Below are 22443 nucleotides of genomic sequence, written 5' to 3'. Positions count from 1 at the left end.
AGGACAGCCAATAAATGATGGAAAGCGGCTTGGCAAGCTCCTCCGCCAGTTCGCTCAGTACCCTCGGGTGGATCCCATCCGGCCCCATCGACTTGCATACATCCAAGTGCTGTAGCAGGTCGCCAACCATTTCCTCGTGGATTATAAGGGCCACATCCTGCTCCCCATCCCCTTCCACCAGCTCAGGGTACTGGGTATCCAGAGAACAACTGGTCTTGCCACTAAAGACTGAGGCAAAGAAGGCACTGAGTACCTCAGCCTTTTCCTCATCTTTTGTAACTAAGTTTCCCCCCCGCATCCAGTAAAGGATGGAGATTCTCCTTACTCCTCCTTTTTGTGTTGATGTATTTGTAAAAACTTTTTTTGTTATCTTTAACGGCAGTAGCCAGATTGAGCTCCAGATGAGCTTTGGCCTTTCTAATTTTGTCCCTGCACAGCCTCGCAACATCCTTATAGTCCTCCTGAGTAGCCCGCCCTCTTTTCCAAAGATTATAAACTCTCTTTTTTCTCCTAAGCTCGAGCCACAACTCTCTGTTCAGCCAGGCCGGTCTAGTTCCATGCCGGCTCGTCTTTGGGCACATGGGGACAGACCGCTCCTGAGCCATTAAGATTTCCTTCTTGAAGAGTGCCCAGCCTTCCTGGACTCCTCTGCCCTTCAGAACCACCTCCCAAGGGACTCTGCCAACCAGTGTCCTGAACGGCTCAAAGTCAGCCCTCCGGAAGTCCAAGACAGCGGTTTTACTGGTCCCCTTCCTGACTTCGCCAAGAATAGAAAACTGAACCATTTCGTGGTCACTCTGCCCAAGACAGCTCTCGACCACCACATCTCCCACCAGTCCGTCACTGTTTGTGAACAGAAGGTCTAGCGGGGCACCTCCCCTGGTAGGCTCTCTAACCAGCTGCATCAGGAAGCTATCTCCCACGGTCTCCAGAAACCTCCTAGACTGCTTTCTCTGGGCTGTGTTGTGCTTCCAGGATATGTCTGGGAAGTTGAAGTCCCCCACGAGAACGAGCGCTGACGATTTTGCAACTTCTGCCAGCTGCCTGTAGAACTCCTCATCTATCTCCTCATCCTGGTTCGGTGGTCTATAACAGACCCCCACCAGGATGCTTGCCTTGTTGGCCTTCCCGCTGATCCTAACCCATAGGGACTCAACCTTATCATTCCCAGCCTCAAGCTCCACAACATCAAAACACTCTCTAATATAGAGAGCCACACCACCACCCCTTCTGTGCTGCCTGTCCCTTCTGAAGAGCCTATATCCAGACATTGCAGCACTCCAGTCATGAGAGTGGTCCCACCACGTTTCCGTGATGGCAACCAAGTCATAGCCTTCCTGCTGCACAATGGCTTCCAGCTCCTCTTGTTTGTTACCCATGCTGCATGTATTAGTGTAGATGCACTTCAGTTGGGCCATTGCCTTCTTCCCCAGCTTTGCCATTGTTCCCCCTGGTACAGCTCCAACAAGCCTAATTTCAGCCCCATCCCCCTTCTTACCTAGTTTAAAGCCCTCTCAATGAGCCCTGCCAGCTCCTGGGCTAGGATCCGTTTTCCCTTTAGAGACAGGGACCTGTCTGCGGTCACCAGGCCGGGTGCCGAGTAAAGCACCCCATGGTCAAAAAACCCAAAATTTCTGTGTTGGCACCAGCCTCTGAGCCACGTGTTAATCAGGAGGGCTTTCCGAGTCCTCTTGGTACCCCTCCCTGCCACTGCAGGGATGGACGAAAACACCACCTGTACTCCCGCTCCATCCACTAAATGTCCCAGTCCCCTTAAGTCCCGTTTGATAGCCTTCAGGCTTCTCTCTTCAATATCATCACTGCCAGCCTGGACTATCAAAAGAGGGTAGTAGTCAGAGGGGCGAACCAGGCTGGGAAGCTTTCTTGCAACATCCCTGACCCTGGCCCCAGGGAGGCAGCAGACTTCCCTACAGGTAGGGTCAGGTCAACAAATAGGGCCCTCTGTTCCCCTGAGAAGGGAGTCACCTACAACGATCACCCTTCTGTCTTTCTTGGTGGAGGCAGTCTTGAGGCGTGGAGTCGGCTTCCTCACCCTAGGCATCCTCCTGGGTAGACTTTCTACCTCGTCCTCACCCACCGGTCTCTCAAGCTCCAGGGCCTCAAATCTGTTATGTAAGGGCACCTGGGAAGGTGGGGCCAGTGGGGGGGGGGCGTTGCCTGCAAGGTCAAGCAGGGACCTGTCTCCATTCCTCCTCAACTCCTAGGTCACCTCCCTCTGCCCAACAGGGCAGGGGGTCCACCCCCATTTGGGGTGTCTCACCCCGGTACCTCTCCTTCAAGCCCTGCAGGGAGTCGCTCCACCAGTCTATCTCCCGCTCACACTCCCTGATAGCCCTCAACCTATTCACCTCCTCTTTGAGTTCTGCCACCAGGCGGACCAGGTCATCCACCTGCTCGCACCTCACACACACGGTGCCTCTGCCTCCCTCAGATGGCAGCAACAGGCTCAGACACTCCCTGCACCCAGAGACCTGAACTGCCACATTGTTGAGCAGGCGGTCAGTCTGGGTGGTTACAGACTTTCTAGAGAGAGCACTCTGCCTGGTGTAGATCATTGCAGCCTAGTTAGCGGTCGACAGCCGTTAAAGGTGTTGTTCTTATGGGCTGGGGGGAACGTTCTGCCTTCTCTGTCCTACCTGCTCACCCTGCGTGCTTGCCCTGCCTGCGCAAACTGCCGCGCCCCGCCCTTCTGCCGCGCCCCGCCCTGTTTGCCCGCCCTGTTCGCCACACTCCCTAGGGGCTGCTTTTGAACGGCCGGGGAGGGGGTGCTGCTGGCTCCGCCTACGCCTCGTCAGCCTCCCTCGCGAGGGCTGCCGGGTCCTGGCGGCTCCCTCGAGCGGCCTCAATGTTGGAAAAAAAAATGTAGGAACTCTTTAAATTGCATTTACAAAGTGAAGATTCAAGTTAACTCAATCTCAATATATGCACTTGGAGACAGGACAAAGAAATTAAGCTATCTTATGAACAAAACATTTACAAACACGCAATCAATTTATAACCAATTTAGGGAACAAAAAGAGAATAATCAGACTCGCACTCTTATTCAAAATGCTATTTCCTTATAGGGACAGAGATATTGCTTAACAGCTTCAAAAAACCTCTTTATACCCAGTATGACATAAGCACCATATTGACAACGTTGACAATATATAATAAGTCAACAGCCATTCAAAAACCAGTGAACGCTTTTCATTGATTACAGGCTGTGGATCAGACTCATGTCAAGCAAGGAGGAGCACAAAAGAGGAAAAGCTACTTGTTCTCCAACTACATTAACGAAATTTAGAAAATGAAGCATCTCTTCCTGCAAAGTCATAACACATACATGATGCCTCAATATGTGAAAGAGATGCATTTACAATATTCATCATATCTTTCTTATGCATATATTAGGGAAGTTTAACAAGAACACATGGATAGCTACAATGTCATTCAAGGAATGCCAGGAACATATATGGCTTTGTATTTACTAATTACACATCAATAAGTGTTGTCCCCAAACAGACAACTTACTGAAATGCAGTATGAAAAGGTACAGACTACGTTTTGCTATACCGGCTACATCCTAATTCAGAACTACTCAGCTTAGAAATTACTCGTCACCCAAAAGACAGAATCTTAAACAGAAAATAATTAGCATAGGTAATAATACTGTCATACAATTTATTAGCACATGGCCAGATTTATTAATGCAAAGCCCACAAAAGTTAACTGGAATGCAGTATGAGTATTATATACCATATTAGTTTACAGATCAATGTGATCTCGTTCAAATAAAGACAGCGCCAGTGTTTTCCCTTTCTATTTTACTGTTGTCAGATCTCACACCCTTATTGCCAACCATGTGATGTTTGACTGCAGCTTCAAAAGCCTGGCCATAGAAACATAATATTGCCAAAAAGTCTCAGACATCTCTTAAACATAAAAGTAAACTTCTAGCATTTTGGTAGCCAATGGAAAAAGAAAAGTTGAAAATGTAAAGCCATAAAAGCTGGGAAAAAAAATCCAGAATGTTAATAAGCTTTTAAAAAATATTATTTTCATATACTTAATAACTTGAAACCAATCATATTTGAGTTGATCCTGGGGTATAAGCTCTGAACATCAAGGGTTGGCAAAAGTTCTCTTGGTTAGTAAGAAAGAAGCAGAATATCTTCTCAAGACTGATTCTCAGTTGCTGAGTAGAGGCAGTACACGATGTCTCTTCTGTGCCTTTCCTGTGCACACAGGAGAGGCGTTTCTTTTGTCTGCCTTGCTTACACTATTTTGATTCCCCCTCCTCCCATATATATGCACATGCCTCCTGTCTCTAGAGAAGAGGATAATTCTTTCTCTTGGACGTAACCCTTCACTGCTGAAAGATTTTTTCTCCCTTTCCTTTCTGCTTTAACTTTCTGAATCTAGGCACAGGAGGTTTATCAGACTACTCTTTTGCCACATCTGAGCTCCCGTCTTTTGAAAGGGAAAATATAGCCTTTGTTTTCCTCTGCCTCTTCTAGTTGCCAATAGAAGTGCATCTCTGCTGCAAAGCTGGCTTTGGCTGTCCCAGTACAGCTAGAGCATGCTCTACCTGTCCCCAAACTGTTTAACTATGCTCACAATAGTACAGCACTAGCCTGTGTGCTGGGATGGGTCCTAATGGCATAGCTTGCAACAGGACATTAAACTGCCTCTTCTATGGGTCCCTTCTGTGGCAGTGACATGAGAACAATACATAAATAACTGCTAAGGGGAATTGAGTTAGTCATTATTAACGCAGGTATAAGCAAAGGTATAAGCAAATAGTAGAAAGAACATTTAATGTGAATGCTGTTGAAGAACTCATCAGAGGAACTAAGATAAAAATGGGTTCACAGTAACCGTAATGACTTTTCTGATGCTTTTTATCCTGAACACTAAATACAGAAACCGATCTAGTTACTTTCCCTCTCACATTGTACTTTATCAGGAAGCTGAAATCAGACTTTGTGCAACTGGAAATGTGGGCAGTGGATTTCGTGGATTGCATCCTAGTTCACATGCCGGAAAGAATTACAGGAAAATATAAGGTTAAAATGCTAAGGCACTATAGGTCTATTGTAATGCTGAAGATAAATGGGGAGTGACAAAAGAGTACAGATTAGCACTAGAAGATGGGACGTGAATGTGATTATCTTGAATTTCCACTCCAAACCTTGAAGACTTGAAGATCATCAGACTTTGATTTGGAGGTTTTCTTGGGTTAGCTGAAGAGAGTTTGGAGATATCTAGCTTTGGCTAGATCCGCCACTATTTCTGTGGAGAATATCTCCACTGCAGAATTTGGAATTACTCTCTTCTAATAAGGCTATTTTCTTCTTAAATTCTCCTATTCTGTATTTTCTTTACTTCCGAGAAGGAGATTCCTCTGTTAACTCTGACTGAAAACAGCAAATCCTGACTCAGGCTATAGTAATAGAAGATGCTGGTAGAAACAGATCAAGACCTATCTCCTATCCTTGTTCTGAGCTGCTCATTCCTGATGTTGTGCTTTCATATGCAACCCTTTAGTTGGACTGGTAGAACTGTCAGTGAGGATTTGCAGGGTAAAATATCACTGAACAGATCTGAGTTTAAAATATTTTCTTATTTTTTTTGCGGAGTTATTTTTAGTCAAGCTCAATTTGATGATTTGATACATCATACAGGCACTGTTTTATTTATTTCATAACCCTATGCAAATCCTTGAGTTTGTGTGGCCTGACCCATCCTTTCTTAAATGCTTGTGAATGCTGAGTGAACTTGTACCATTTCACTGCTACATATCTTGGATCTTTTCATACATCACAGAAAACGTGCATGAGGACTTTCACTTGCCCTGGCTCAAATAGACTTGTAAAAGAATAAGTTTCAGTATCAGTACATCTTGGAAGTACTCAAAAGCATGTTTTCTCACTATTAATCAGAATCTATTAATTACACATTTTTATTCTTTGAGAAATGAAATTTTGGTCACTTCCTAGTAGAATGACTTTTTGACCTTATTCTTAGAAGGTCAAATAATTACTTAATTTTGTGTTTCTTTCCTTCATATGTATAATATACCAAGATATCATGTAAAATATGTCTATAACAAATTTGTATGTTTCCTGTCAGTATCTCTTTTTCTCCCCCCAATTATTCCACAGCTGTTTGTTTTACTAAATGACTATATATAGAACATTCCACCAACTTCCACACAAATATGTTACAATGCAATGCAAAAAAGATACCAAACTACTCTGTAGCTAATTTGGATAATATGAATGTTAATTTAGGAAAAATCTTTGTCTTCATTTTAATAGAAATGACAAATGTAAAATAGCTAAATTGTCTTAATTTTTCCCAGACATTTTCCTTAAAGCAACCTGGAAACATTTAATCTACCAGAAAGTAAATTGGTCTGATTGCTAATGTTCTCGGTTTTACTTATTTAGTACTGGAAAGAGTTAACAGTTGCAATGAAATACCTTATCAAAATCTTATTTTTTAACATCAAATGCTAGAAATTATTATGTGACATGAAAAGTCTTCATCCTTCAAATGTTAAACCAATGAGGCTCTATTTTATAGCACGGAGAATCTGTGTGATTCATTTTAACTAGTGAATTCCTTCTGCATAAAGGTTCTCAATGTTTCAGCTTCAACGGCTGGTAAAATATGTTCAAAAGAATAAATAAGAGGAACATGATTCTCATGTAAAATGACATTCTGGATTCCTTTAGTTATCTCAACAGAGCGCTATATTCAATGGAGCCTATAAGACAACACTGTTGGCAGTATTTAAGTGTGTTGTAGAAGAATAAGAAAAACAACGTGATTAGTAACAATAAGTTAATTTCAAGTTTAATAAATGAGCAAAGCAGCACTATATACTGCATTTGGACTGACTACAAAGTGACAGTCAGTGGATTATTCCACAGATTTCTAATGCTGAAAATTCTGATGGCATTTACTAGCATAACCTTTCAACTCTGAGCACATCAATAGAAGCAGACAGTGGTTTGAAATATGATTCCTTGCAGATAGCATATCCTCATTCATCTGACTGTGGTGCTCTGTGCTCCATTGCACAAACAGCGGCTCACCCACTTCTGAGAGGACACTAATAAAAAAGGCATCAATTTTCAGCTCTAGTACTACTGTGATCTCTTTATATGTTCGACATCCAACATTAAATTAAAATGCTGTTATAAATCCTACTTTCTGAATCTGGAATGAGTGTTGGGTTTTTGTCGCATGAGACTGCAGCAAATCTTGTCAAAAGCAAGGAAGCACGTCTTGTTCACTCAGAATTAATGTTGTGGATGAAAGAAAGAGGTAAAAGAGGTTGAATGGTGAACTGTGGGTGTCAAAGGCAGTGGGTAAAGCAGCTTTGGGGTACCAAACAGAGCATAACATTTGCTGCTTTCCATAGGTTCCTACTGAGTAATTATAATTAACCATTATAAACTATGCACAAAAAAGAATTTGTTCATTATATAAAATACCTTGAAAAATCCTGCAAATGTTTATATGCTTTTATTCTTCACAGTCTGGGCAATACATTCCTCTATGCTAGACAAAAACAGTTTTGTGATAACCAGATAAAACAGGCAAAGTGTTTTGGATCACTTCAAGATGATAGAGTGAAGGTTGTTACAGAGTGTCTATGCAAAATTATGCATATTGATGTTGATGTTCAGGACTTCTGTCAGCTTGTCATTTGCACTTGAGTTGTCTTAAAAGTTCTTGGGTTGGGATAGGGATTAAAAAAAAACGAATAAAGAAAAAACTATTGGCACTGATGCAAAATACTATAACAATGGCAAAATCTTCTCCTAAGAACAAATAAAGCTGAGAAGAGCGAGTGCAAGAAAGCAAGCAGACAGGATATTTTTGTTATGTGGAAGGCTGCCATATGTTTTTGGAGTCTTTCAGCTGTGTCTGATAACCCCTAATGGCAGGTACCCTTTCTCCTTTAAGAACTAAACTAAACTACACTGAAAAGGCAATAATGGCTTCAGCAAAGATACTGTGTCTATAGATATTTGCTCTTGTTCGGTTCATTCATAATTATGAAAAAAAGAAACAAGCTTGCCTTTTTGGGGGTGGGGGAGTGCCTTGAAGAGCAGTTCAATATCTGGATCGAACAGAGGAACTTTTTCCCCCTAAGGATCCTGCTTGAAGAAACCTTGACATGCACAAAGTCAGAACCTAGACAAAGTTGCCCTGGTGAGAACGATAAGGTCACCCGTGGGATTGCTGAGATTATCTCTGTCAAGCACTTGGACAGCATGCAGTCAAATGATGCATCATGCAGTCATTTTCAGGGGGGAAAAAATCAATTTCTTCACCAGGTCGCTATTTGCTTTTCAAAGTGCCCTTGTAGGCCTCCACCACCAAACATTTATCAATTTAAATGTTGTAAATTGATAATGTGCCACCGTGCCTTGTACTGTTTCTGAATTATTTTGATACTTATATTTTCTTTCTGCTCTCAAAATCCTCAGAGCCACTCTCTTTCAAAAGAGTTCCTCCCTTGCTCACCTTCTTCTTTTAGCATAAAAGATAAAAGCAAATGAACTTTCTTAAGCTGAACATGCAGAGAAAAAAATCTTTAATAACACATGACCAACACAGAATTTCCCAGGCTTTCATTTAATAAATTTTAAAGGGATCAAGCTATTCAAAAATTATCAATGCTAGTGCAACAATTTACTAGATGAGCAGAATTTATCATTCTATATAGTAGTGTATAAATTTAGAACACTAAAACAAACAAAAAACTTTTCTCATTTGGCTACTGTTTGAATTTGCTTAAAGAAATGTAGTTTTTCTGTGAAGTTCCTGCCTTTTTTTTTATTATTATTACTTTTATTTAGGTAATGATACAGTGGGAAAATAAGGTAGAACCTACAGAATCAGTGCAAGTTTTGCTTTACACTATTTTTTAAGGAAACAGAGCACAAAGCAATCCTTTAAGCATCTACTAACCTCAAGTTGATTTGCATTGAAAAATAGGTAGAGCATAGTAGTTGAGGTTTACGCTTCGTAAAAGAAAAAGAAATACATGGCTGTTGCAAGGCATTCTTAACCTCCAGTGATTTATTGGCCCTCAGCCAAGTTATCAGGGGAATCTAATTCTTCTTTATTATTCAAATAAACCACATTTGGCACCATGGTTCCTTTTCAGAATAGCTTCACAAATAGACTGAGTACTGTCATTTATTTGACCTTGTACTTGCGTGCCGTGGCTATAATTTTATTTCCCATTTCATAGAACAAATGCACAGAAACCCAAAATAAGAAGACAGGTTATGCTATTAGTAACACAGTACACACATCAAATACCTGTTGGCTTTGCCTGCTTTGTTTTAAAAAAAGCACAAAATCTCAACAATTTACTGTTACTGTTTTTTCTTCACCTCTATCATCTCTTATTATGTCTGCAGCTGCACTGCTCCTTTTTAGTGAACTTTCTTTTCAACAGGCCAATTTGAAAACCTGGTCTGTGTTCTGTACAAGCAGGAGCAAAGGTAGGAAATATTTTACTTTAGGGTGTGGACTTCATAAAAGGGGGAATAATGCATAATACCCTTGTTGATTTCAAATGTTGGTGAGAGATGATTAAGAATTTGTTTCCTGAAAATAAAAGTATCCTAGCTAGCTTATCAGTCCATAATATTTTCTATTGACCCCGGAACCCCATACATCTGTTAATTTTATCCTCTATTCTAGACAAATTTTTCTCCCCATTTTTTACTGCTTGTATCAGCATATTTTTGTACTAAGTCTCAAATGCAGAGACGGCAACAGAATTGAAATTAGGTAGGTACTTATATCAACTTCCAAGTGCCCGAAGGAGTGGCTTGAGTGCCTCATCCCATTTCTTAAAGGAAACCTGGAGCTGGGTTTTCAAAACAATGGCTGTTACCTTCATATAAAAAATTAACTGCTAACTTGAAAATGTCAGAAAGCAGATGAAGACAAAACATTTTTGCATCACTACAGAGGTGCAGTGTAAGAAAGTGTATTGGCACAAGGGTAAACTACACAGTCACAAGTCACGTTGCCCAACCGAGGGAAGAAATCTTTGTTGCAGTGCGTGGTTCTAGTCATGCCTGGGTTTTCCAGCAAACACTGCAGATCCTGAAACTACTGAATACTGGAAAGTATGTTGGAGTATTCTGGCTTGCCCCAAGTATAATTGATCTGTGGCAATTTATACAGATTGAATATATAACTGGGAGATTTTGCCCCCTCTCTCTTTTCTTTATTCTCTTCCTTCTTTCAGTCCTCATTTTCAGCTAAGATGGTGTCTTTCTCTCTACTTCAAAACGTGTCTGTGTCCTCTGAAACTGCTCTGATTGCAGTCCCACAATGAAATGCTCTGAAAAAACAAAATCCATGTCTGCAAAACTAACTTAAAATTCTTGGTTAGCTTTAGCTGGGAGATAAAGTGTTCAAAACATATACATCTATGGGTCTCTACGTGCAAGGTACATCCACTGTAATGTCAGAAGAGTGTTTATTGTAAATTTTGCTTACTGTTTGAATATACTGTTATTTTTGCCAGAAGTAACTTTAATATCATCATTGCCAGACTACCTCCCAAGATATCGTTTTATCAGATTTCTTTACTATTAGCCTTACAGCTATCTTAGAATATCAGCATCCATTTGTTTTCTACCACTGGCTTTCAATGTTCAGAAAAGAGAAAAATTGGGTTCAGTGAAAAACTCTTTATACCTGCAAAGATTGGGTACATTGACTATTTTCCTTTAGCTAAGAGACATTAGATATTTTCATTGTAAGCATGAAACATACTACAAGTTATTTCCATGAATACTAGTTTAAAAAGAAGAAAAAAAAAAAGAATGAAGCATCTAACAAGGCATTTGACTAGAAGTAAAACTCTGAAGTTAGGACTTCAGGATGATGATTCGCACCTTCAGCAACGCAAAATTGTCTAGAGGTTCCATACAAATATAGGGGGGTGGGGGCTTGTATCAGGATCAGGACCTGTCAATATTTACGTGCAGTGCAAGAAATGCAATACCATATGTATTATGTAGCACCTTTCCAGAAATTCAGAATTTAGACTATTGTAGTGGACATACTAGCATTTCAAAGTACCATCTGAGGAATACTTTTAAGGATATTCTTGCTAATTTTTTTTTTCCAAGAAAAATCACTTTGAATAGTGATTTAGAGTCAAGTAGCTACAGCATTCCTTTCATCATTGCTGGAGACCTAGCTATACGACAGTATACCAACCGAACAATACATAAAAAAATATAAACACAATAGGTCTGAGAAATACAAAGTATCTCCATAAAGACAGAAGAGAAAAGCAATGAAAATTACAGATATTTTAGTGGATCTCAGTAGATAGAACCTATTATTGTATTAAAATCCACAGTCCTGATTCTGATTTTTTTGTAGTTTTTCCATCAATACCCTCAGCAGTGAATGCAAGGAAACATTTATACTGATATATCAAATACTCTAACATGCAAAGAAAATTTCTTAATTTATCTGAACCCTTGCTTGAAATGTATATGGTGATCAAGATGAAGTGTAAAGCCTCACCAACATGATATAAGTTCAGAGTAAGGAAAGATTTACTGAGTCCTATAGTTAAAAAGGCACTGGCAGAAAATGCTTTTAACAAGAGACTAGCATAGGGTTAAAGCCAAATTTTTCTTGAACAGATGATATTTCAGATGGCCACACTATTCCAGATGCATCAATTTCCTTGAAAATCCAATCCATATATGTGCATATGCTGTGCTGGCAGGAGGACTGACTGAAATGGCCAAAACCCAAGAGCTAATATTCTTTTGGCCAGAATAATGCAATTATTATTTTCCTAGCTATCAGTCTAAGCATACAGAGCCATCTGTTATGCAAAGCAAACATACACATCTCAATTACAGAAAATGCAGTTGCCTTGACAGAATTTGGATTACACCACTAACCAGGGCTGTAAAATTTGTTTTAAGCTAGTGTATAATGGATGCCTTTCAGGAGTTTCCTAATTAGCATTTACCTGCATAAACTAATTATCCATCCTTCTTCTTTACTGGCTTATTAAACTTTGTTGGGTACTATGCATAAAACAGATTAATATGAGCATAAGACAACAATAAACATTAAAGTTCTGATTCTTTACTGTATTAGCAACATGGTAGCACACCGATTTCAAAATCTGAGACTCCTGATACCAACTCCCAAACAGATTAAGGCAGGGATTAAAGTCTATTACAAAACGAGGGACTTTAATGAGAGACAAGAATACGGATATGAGTTAAAAACAGCTCTGTTTCCACTTCTATTATTTGGCTTGCTAAAGCCAGCACAAAATAACAATTACTGAACTTATTTTAGCCAATTGCTTGCACTTTCTTTGGGGAGTTAATGAACCTCTATTCTGATTCTCACCAGATAATATTTAAAATTAGTCCTTTTCTTCAACAAAAGTTAAAATTTCCCATTTTGTTATTGTTGAGCCACAGCAAAACTAATAGTTACCAGTGATAATAGTTGCCTCATCATAGCAGTATGGGTACCAATTTAAAGGAGCTGAAATAAATATTATATCAGATTTACTTTTTCTCCTCTGGGTATCTGCAATAGAAGTAGATATCTTACCCTGAAAATCATCATGCAAAATGTTTCTGCTGCATTTCTAAGCCCAAGTAGAGAGAAGCTATTCCACCTAAAGATGTGTGATGCAGCAGGTTTAGGAATAAGCATCAACAAGCAAATTTCCCTCCATTTTTGTCTCACCTTTTAATCTTTGAAAAGCAGTTGTCAACAATAACATAAAAAAACTACTACTATATATATATATATATTTTTTTTGTATTAGTGAACATTTGTGGAAGCGGCAAAATGTGTCCTGGTTCGAACCCTCCCTGCAAGACATTTTAATGGTCTCTTTCAGCATTTCTTGACTCCAAATGACTCCCTGTCATTGTGTCAGCTCCCTAGATAATGCAGGGTACTCCATAAACATCCAGTAATAGGACACAAGGGAAGTACTATTAGTATGTCCCTTTCCTATCAGGTACAGAGGTTTAAAGTTCAAAACAACTGAGAAAAGAAACTTCATTTGTTCTCAATAAATTAATAATGATCTTTCATGGCAAAAAAGTTTTCAGGCACAAGTTTATCTTATCTGAACGTCCAATACTGATAGACAAGTTTTTCAATTACATCTCAGAATGAACCAGATGCAATTTGAAAAAAACTAATTCAATAATCCATGCAAAATACAGAAATCAGGCTATTATTTCTCTTAGAATGATAAACAGAAGAACACATCACACACAAGTATACTTTAGAATTGAAAGCATGTACTTACTTGGGACAGGCCTAAATAGATGGAGACAGTTTCTGAAATGTACAAAAATTTTCCTTCTTGATTTAGTGCAAATACAAATCCATCCAGGGACTGCAGAGAAAGAAAAGAAAAGTGAATAGATAATTAAAATTCCAAATTCCAGACAGAAATGGATTCAAACAAAGGCATCACAGAACAAATTGAGCAAAATATTCAGATTCCTGTGTTTTTGATTTGAATCATTAAGAATTCCTTTATAGAATTTACATATTAAAAATCAATATCTGATTATACTCCAAAGTTCAAGGACTTACTGTCATGCTTACATCTGCCATATACTATATAAAATTATCTCATTTGCATATAGAAGGAATATGGAAAAATAAAGTGTTCTTCAATTTTATTTTATTATTACTTTTTTTTTTTTTTTTTTAACAGGAAGAAATAAATAAGAGAAACAAATAACCTTCCAATCAAACAGTATGTAAGAAGATCCCCCCCCCCCCCCCCCCCCCCCCAGAATCAAAGCAGAGAATTTCCACTTACAAAAACTGAAAAAGAGAAAATTCTACCATAATTCAAATCACTATGGACTTCAATAATTTGTTAATGAATTGAGGATTACACACACACACACACACACCCTTTTCCTTTTGTGAGACAACAAACAAAGCCAATCAGCAGATTACTGTCAAATATGTTTACAGCTTAGGTCTACAGAAATGTTATGAATTTCATCTCTTTGGTGTAAAACTCTAGATCAGAGTTTATTTTGACAGGTTTAGGTCTTTGCATGCAGTTTCCATTGCAACTGCAAAAATCCAAATATGACTGCACAGATTAATGCATACCTTTTGAAACATGACTGCAGTTAATAAACAAAGGACTATATTCTAAACCGACATGTGGAATAAATCACTGCACATCAAGAAGAAAATATACCTCTAGGAACATAAGCAAATCTTCAATAGGAAGAAACTGTCTTTTATATACTATATGTTTTATGCTTTTTATGAGTCTGACTATTAGCAAAAAAAAAAAAAAGTATTTACTATTGAAAAAGTAAAATCACAAAATCATAGAAACTTCAAATGCTAAAATAGCTCAGGGAATAAGAAACTCCCCAGACGTTAAGATGAGCAAGAATCAACCCCAAAACATCCCACTCAAAACATTCCTTTGGCATAAAGATAGAGCAAAAATATAACTGTACCATTTGAGACACCAACATGATTTTGGAAAAAAAAAAAAGAAAGGTCACAGAGGCACACAAATTTGAAGAAAAATGTGACAACAAAGTCATGTAATTTTTTCATTCCTTTTCACGTACAGAACAGTGATTTTTTAGGCTTTTTAATTTTATTGATTTTTCTGCTCCTTGATTAATTTCTAACACATTGCTGGTCAGAAATTGTCTTTGGGAAGTGTTCTCCCCTTTCTGATATAGTAGGTGGTGAAATTAGTTCAAATGTGTTTTCTAAAACGAATATACCACATATTGGAATACAAAGTCTTACTGCATTAAAAAAAGACTCTAATTTATATTTATGAATTAATAAAAATGTAAATCTGCATAGATTTCCTTCATATAAAAACATTTATATTATGCAAGCCATTTATGGCCTCTTATAAATCATCATCATTTCTTTTCAAATGATTAACATCAGTTCCTTGAATTTTAACATCAATAACAGGTGGAAAATTTGGAGCAGTGAAGTTTAAACTTAGATCTATACAAGGACAATCAAAACCTTTGATCTCCCCAGCTATGTATCATTTCTTCTGCTGCTATCCACTTTCCCTGTCACAGAAAGACCAGAAGAGTAAATCTTTAAAGGTCTTGGTTTAAGTTTTCCTAATACTCTGTCCCATGTTCCTTTGAGGAAATTGGTTTAATTCTCTGTTAGAAGACTGTCACACTGATTCCCTGGCCACCTATATATGTCCTTACTAGAACGCCATTCTCCAAGAGCAACAATAAATTGCCATACTGAATCAGACTAATGGCCTATCAGCGGTGGCTGGTCTTCCTGGATCTGTCAGTGTGTAACTAGATGATTCAAAATAGGGATTTGAAGTACCAATACTGGCTATGTAGGTAATGACAAGCCTACCAGAAGTTTCTTTCTAACCTCAGGTTGTTACAAGTTGGCATGGCTGTGACAGGTGATATTCCCTGTAATTACTTTTATAACTAATGTGCTAAAGACTGTTTTTTTGGAATCACATTATCTTGTTGGCTCATTAATATCCCAAAGAAAGAAATTTCATCGATTTTTGTGTATCATATAAAAACAATTTTCCTCGTCTCATTTTTTACATATCTAGGCTTTTAGTTTGCGTGGTCCCCTTGCTCCTTTACTGGAAAAAGGGTCCATACAGTTTATTTATGATCTGTTCTGTTTAGTACACTATATTACTGTGTAATTATCTGGCATAGAGTTTTGTGAGAACAGCAAAAATAATTCTCCAAGTCAATAATGGCTGTCATGTTTCTTTTTTCAGTAAGCACCGTCTTATTTAGAAGCTCAGTCTTCCTAATGAAACAAGTTCGTACAAAGCTTTTAACACTGATTAGGCATAATTGTTTTCCTCACTGTTGTCCTGGAACTGTCGAAAACCAGTTTTGCTGGAAACAATATAATTAAATTAATCTCAGGTCTACACAAGAGCAAAAAGAAATTACAACTTTCATAGCTTAAATTTGCAAAGTCACCAGCAACTGGGAAGAGTCTTAAAGTCAGAAGCGTTAAGCAACATCATTCCCTTCTTATTTTTCCATTTCATCTACTCCAAATCTTTCCCTTCATTAAACAGTTTTTATTCTTTATCCTGTTCATCTGCTTCCTTCTGGGAGACTTCCTTACTTGCCTCCTAGTTTCACAAGTGAGGTACAAAGAAGGCATCACTGATAGATTGGCAGGGAGAGTGAGCATACCCGCTACTCCTTTGGCTTCATGCGTGACTAGTCATTTCCCACATCATAAAATCACTTCATTAAGCCAACTGAGGCTACTATGTGGTGGTCCTGCCTTCTTCCTCCATTTCCTTTCCTTGCTCCCTGAAGTTATGTTTGAGTACAAATACTGACATAATTCAGCATTTTGTTCAATAGAGACAATTTGACAGATTATTTAATTATATTTTGAAAAAGCCACTGATTGATAGCTAATGGAACAGCTAACTATTTCCATGCCCCAAATGCAAAGACATTAGAAGTACTAAGCTCAAGTCCTCATACAAAAGAAAAATGAACATAAAAAATGGGGAAGAAACGGCCACTGTCCAATGCAAGGCAGTTCCTCCTGCCAGTATGAAAGGGCTGAGATGGACCACTTTTGTGACAATGTTGTTGTTCCTTATACAGGTCAAACAGTAGTTCTGAAGGACTGTCTCATTCGTTATTCATAGGTATTATTTATGAATATTTATTATTTAAGTAATGCGTGTTGAAATTTTTCAATTTTTCATAAAGCGTATGTCCTTTGTGCATGCCAAGAGAGCAACAGACTTCAGAGAAAGGTGGCAGACAACATAACAAAGGTTATATTATATACTGAAAAAGAGTATATGATATCATTGTACACTACCTATTTACAAACAATTTTGTTTTAATGAAAAATCTTTGGAAGCATTATTCATACTAACATTTGTATAGCTAAGAAGACAACAAATGTGAGAAGTGTACTGGGTTTAGTCAGCCTTTAAGCCCCTCTTTTAAACTGAGCTCCATATTGTCATTTCCTGCTGGAATTTCTGAACAGTTTTACTGTTCTGTTCCACTGCTCTGAAGTTATCATCAACTATAGAAATAGTTGAATAGAAATAAGTCCTGAAAAGGCAACTGGTATTCATTACATAGCCAGTTTCCATTGGAAGAGAATATCAAGGTATAGCATCTTCTGTTAGGAAAGTATTAGTGAATTCATTTTGGTTTTATTTTTAAAAATGAGGTTGATTTTCATAAACTTAGTGCTATTCCATCTAGTGTGGTACCTTAAAAATGGTAAGGGTGACCCCACCTGTCAATTTTAAGCACAATTCAATTTAAGGAAGACTGGCAACTTCTTCTTTAAACCTACTCTTACTGGTTATATGCAAAATGTGATTAAAGCTGAAGCTCCCCAGTACTTCTGATTTCAGAAAACCATTATATATTATGCTGTTTCAATCACCACAGGTTACTTTTAATTTTTATTTTTTTTTAAACTGCCCCACTGTTTTCAACAGGCGCCAATTAAGATTCTGGGGTCAAAGGGTTAATTACATCTTCTTACCCAGTATGTAGAATTTTCTGATTATTAACCAAGGTTGGATTAAGATGAAAAAGAACCGACACAAATGTTAATGCTCGCCCCTCCTTGAGAAGATTTATCATAATACCATGCTGAAATCTATATGCTTTCTTTCAAAGCTGGTAGAGAATGAAATCTTAAAGGAAACACTAAAATAAATGCTTTAAAGACATGCAAGTATCTGATTTATTGAGCTGGTTTTCTTATTCCTGAAAACTGTTCTGAACTAGAGAGACAGGACTGATATAAGATTTCCTTTGTCACATACCAGCAAGTCAATGTGGTAGACATGAAGGAAGTGAGACTCAAATGTAAAAGTCACTACCTACAGCATCTCTGAATAATAATGCCAATAATTATAATTTATATCCTCTGACATCAGAATAATATGAAAATGTAAAGCACTGGATTTTAACCCAAAATACTAAGTGTCTCTTACGGTAGTTGTAGAATAGTGAGGTTATTTCCTTTCAGGATATGAAACCCACTGTACCACTTTGACCGAATATGTGCTAATGTATAATGCATTGCACTAAATGAATTTATATTTGTCAGAGGAATTTTGTCCCTGCTATTCTTGCATATTCCCACTACAGACAAATTTAATTCACTGGGGTCTTACTACAGCGTCCTTCTGGAGAATATCCTCATATTTCATACTATCCATGAAGTCCCTAATTCCTTCTAGTGTATTCCAACACTGCAAAAAAACCCTGTTACCCTGACCTAAACTCCAGTTAGAGTGAAGAATTACCAGTAGGCTAGGTTATTTTAATGACAGATTATTTTAAACTAAGCCTTCACCATCTGTTCCACCCCCTAATTATGAATGCAAAAAGAACATATTTCACAATTACATCAGTAAAAAGTAAGATATACATGATTTAAATGCATGCATGTGTTCTTTGTCCAATGCAGCATGCATCTGTGATGTTTTTCTCATAACTCAGACTCTGATCAGGAGATAGGGGCTGAGGTAGGGAGTACTCCCCCTGATAAAATAGATTAATTGATACACTAAACTTTTTCCTGGCAAACAGATCATCTTAATTAGAATTTTTCACTGTTATGACATAATGATATTATAACTGGAGCTAGGCATTAATTTGAGGACAAAGCCTGTCACCAATTAAACATACAACGTTCCATAACAGCAAAAATATTTTACTCTTTCTTAAACGAGAGGCAGTATTAGATGCAACTGACACTTACTAAAGCAAATAGTCCCTGTCTTGCAATAAACATATCATTACATAATGTATTTATTGTGTTATAGCATGGCTTAAGGTTAACAACAAAACCATAAGTTTCATTTCAAAATGGCAGCCATTCTTGGGCAGGGGTCTCAAATGAAATGTACGGCACGAACAATGGTTAACAGAAATCGGATTCAATGCTTCAGTGCCCATCCAGTGCACTCTCACTATTAAGACATCAGAGTAATATCCTCCTGCAACACCAACATACAAAAGCATAACTACTTAGGCGGAAAATCTGACCTTGGGCTTTCACAAATAAGTACTGTGAGACAACTAGAGTATTATTCTTGGAAATGCAATTTTACATGTGATATACTTGATACGCCAATAAAAATGAATGACTGAAGTTTGATCATCTACTGACTTACAAAAATGTCTAAAAGCTTTATTCCTCCTCTTTAGTCTTATTAATACCTTGCAAAGAACAACAAGAACAAAGCCTGAACAAAATAAAAAGGCATAGGGCTTACTGCAGTGTTCCTTGGGCTACAAGCTTTTTACTATACTGTAAAAATCCCAACAAACAGAAAATTCTGTTTTCATCTCTCATACCACTGCCATTTTTTAATTACAGTCCACCATAATGGTCCTATGGTTATATGACCATAGACTCCTTGTGAATCAATGACACATATTTGGCAAGAAAGCAATGTTTATTTGGCAACAAAACAACTGCAGGAAAAAAGATGATGCAAGAGTATGAGCTTAAAGGATGTGATTGGAACGACTTTGATGCCAGCTTCCTAATTGGTCATCTTTGTGCTCTTTGCTCATGTGGTCAGGATGCAATTTATGACAACAAGGAAGTGCCAAAAATAAACGTGTCAATAATAAGATCTGTTTTATAGATTAAAGCCAAGAAACAAAGGAGTGAACTTACTGATTCCCTTGATGCATCTTTCACCAGACTTGCAGAATAACTGTTTATGTAACCAAAGCAGAAAAAACTGGTAGGTGCAGATTTACTACTTTATTAAAATAAATAAATGAAGAGATTTTGTTCCAGATCAGAATGACTGCAAACGGAAAGTATAGAGGAGAAAAGTTTAGAGGCAAGAATAATGTTTGAAAGCTGGCAGCTAGGTTCTTAAGGTGTACTCCCAGGTGTATTCCCTGATAATAGATTGACAAATATCAGAGATGAGCCTGAGAATCACAGGAAGATTACAAATCTCAGAGTTATGCTAGTTCAAGGAAAAAAAAAAAAAAAGATCAAGAGTTTGACAATTTTTATATGCAAAAGCAATAAATGACTTTAAGGGATCTCTGCCTTGTTGACAGTAATTTTTTTTTCTATAAGGGCACTCTATATTGCTGCAAAGTCCCAAGCCATCCTGACTGTACAGACAAAACTGCACCATGAGAGCTATTAGACTTGCTGAAAAGTTGGTATCACAGTAGGGGGAAAAATATCCTTAGGTTATATTGTGACGCTATTACCAGAAAGAAATAGAGAGGCTCACTAATGTGAAAATAATAATAATAATAATAAAATACAACTCCAGGACAGAGAGCTTGGATTTATTCTACACCCAGTTTATCAGAGGATAATTTTTTTGGCCAAACCTTTCATATAACATGCAGAGAACCATATCAAAGCCAAAATGCAGATAAGAACAACAAAATTAAGTTAAATAACAGAAGCCAGATGATCTTTAATTATCTCCGTGAAATTTTTTGGTCAAGTAGTGGCACTGTTTTGCTATATCCTCTATATCTCTGCTCATTATTATGCTTCTGTTTGATTAACTGATCTAAATTACTGGGATAAACTGCTGAAATTCTTCGTGCAGGTTTTCATGTAGAGACACTGATGTACTATGAGAGATTTAAACAATTTGTAGGAAGTGGTCTGATGCCTTACACAGTAGAGTGCTGGCATAGCTGAAGCCAGTCGGTGGAGTAGGTAATTTTAATTTACATGCTAGGCTTCCATGGCATTAAGATTTTAACAGTCTGATGATCTGCTACAATTCTTGAATCTGCTTGAATTGTTTTTCACCCCAATGATGGGAAATAGGCAACCTCTCTTGAGAAAAATATTTTAGAAGGTGAGTAGTACCCACTAGCAAGAGATAGGAAGTAGGAGCTTTGCTTCTTTTGGAACGGGTGGGAGATCATAAGCAATCTTTTAGATGCGATGAAAATAGTTTTACAGAAGGTTTATTGCAAGAAGATGTTCGATAAACTGTGCATTCCCTCAGCAGTTTCCAGCCTGTGGTTTACAATCTGACTGATTTCAACCTGAATTTTTCAATCTGAAAACTGAACTACTTAACAGTCTGAATAATCTGTACTATTCAGTCTGAGCAATTTCAGCCTGAGCTGTTTGAAGAGATCTGTGAAAGGCAACTAAGAAAGGTAAGCTGTGTACAGAATTAAATTTTCCACACAACATTTAAACCACCAGTGGACAATTGTTGGGGTCTACTAGTACAAAATAAAAAGACAAAACCTGCTGTTCTCATTGGCAAATGCTACTGTTCATTTTCCATTCTTTAGCATAATTGATTCGTTACTGAACAAAAATACTGATTTACATTAGTATATACTATACTAACCACTGTTAAAAACATCTGAAGTTAAAATCTTACTAGGCAGAATATTTATCTTCTTTGCTATTCTCTTTTCTGATAGAAGGGATATATATATTAGTGTAAAGAAAAGGAAGAAAAAGGACTCCTGAGGGAGGAATTCAACACTGTTACACTTAATTAAAATTCAATTTTGTGGGAGTTGTATATTAAAGCACTGACCTTTCATCTTTATGATGCCAGTTCCCGATGAGCTCCTACCCTTCAATTATATAGGATTCACAGCTTTGCTTCCAGACTGTTTGGACAGTAGACTGTAATGCCAATAACTGCATACCATCTAATACAATCAACTGTACCATTTAGAATAAGAATTTTCATACAGAGATTATGTTATATATCTCTTACCCTGAGAATGTGATTGTTTCAGGTCAGAGTTAAATGTATATCTGGCTGTGGACTGGCTTTGCTTTGAATACATAGAATCTGAATATCAAGTTGTTTCTGTCCTTTGTTGGTGCAAGTATTACAATCATATATGCACTTCTGCACCAAGAGGTGCTGCCCTAAGGACTTGATACTGTAAGCACTTGCATATTTACTTCCACGAGTGCCAAAATCAAAAGAGTGAATTGACTGAGTAGACGGAGATATGATAAATAGCGGGTGTTGGTAGGGTGAGGGCTAAAACCCCAGATCTGCATCTCAGACTGATCACAGGGCAAGAGACTGTGGGAATCTGAACTGAATGGAATGTAGTGCTGATATAAGTGCCTATACAAGCACAACTGACTGTGGGAGCTGCAAGTATTATTATGACGACACTGTTTCCAAAGTAACAAGTTTAAAGCCCTTTTGTGTTATGTATGAGTATTTCAGCTTAGGTAAGATCCATTCCAGATCACTCGTGTTCACTACATACCTGCCTGTTTGATAAGCTTTTCTTTTAATCTACACAATCGGATACTATGTGAAAGTTAACAGATAAAGCTATCCAAGTGTTTATT

The 22443-nt window shown here is 37.8% G+C and overlaps 1 protein-coding gene across 1 annotated transcript in view; it reads right to left on the bottom strand.

Annotated features, from left to right (window-relative positions):
- Positions 1-22443, bottom strand: part of NPAS3 (neuronal PAS domain protein 3) — a 614752-nt gene that overhangs the window by 179320 nt on the left and 412989 nt on the right. Inside the window, 1 exon segment of the mRNA XM_040558338.1 lies at positions 13370-13459. Coding sequence (XP_040414272.1) covers positions 13370-13459 — 90 coding nt within the window.

The sequence above is a fragment of the Cygnus olor genome, chromosome 5 (assembly GCF_009769625.2).
Source record: "Cygnus olor isolate bCygOlo1 chromosome 5, bCygOlo1.pri.v2, whole genome shotgun sequence".
Lineage (NCBI taxonomy): Eukaryota > Metazoa > Chordata > Aves > Anseriformes > Anatidae > Cygnus > Cygnus olor.
Note: the sequence above shows the minus strand (reverse complement) of the source record. Positions and strands in the feature narration are given on the sequence as shown.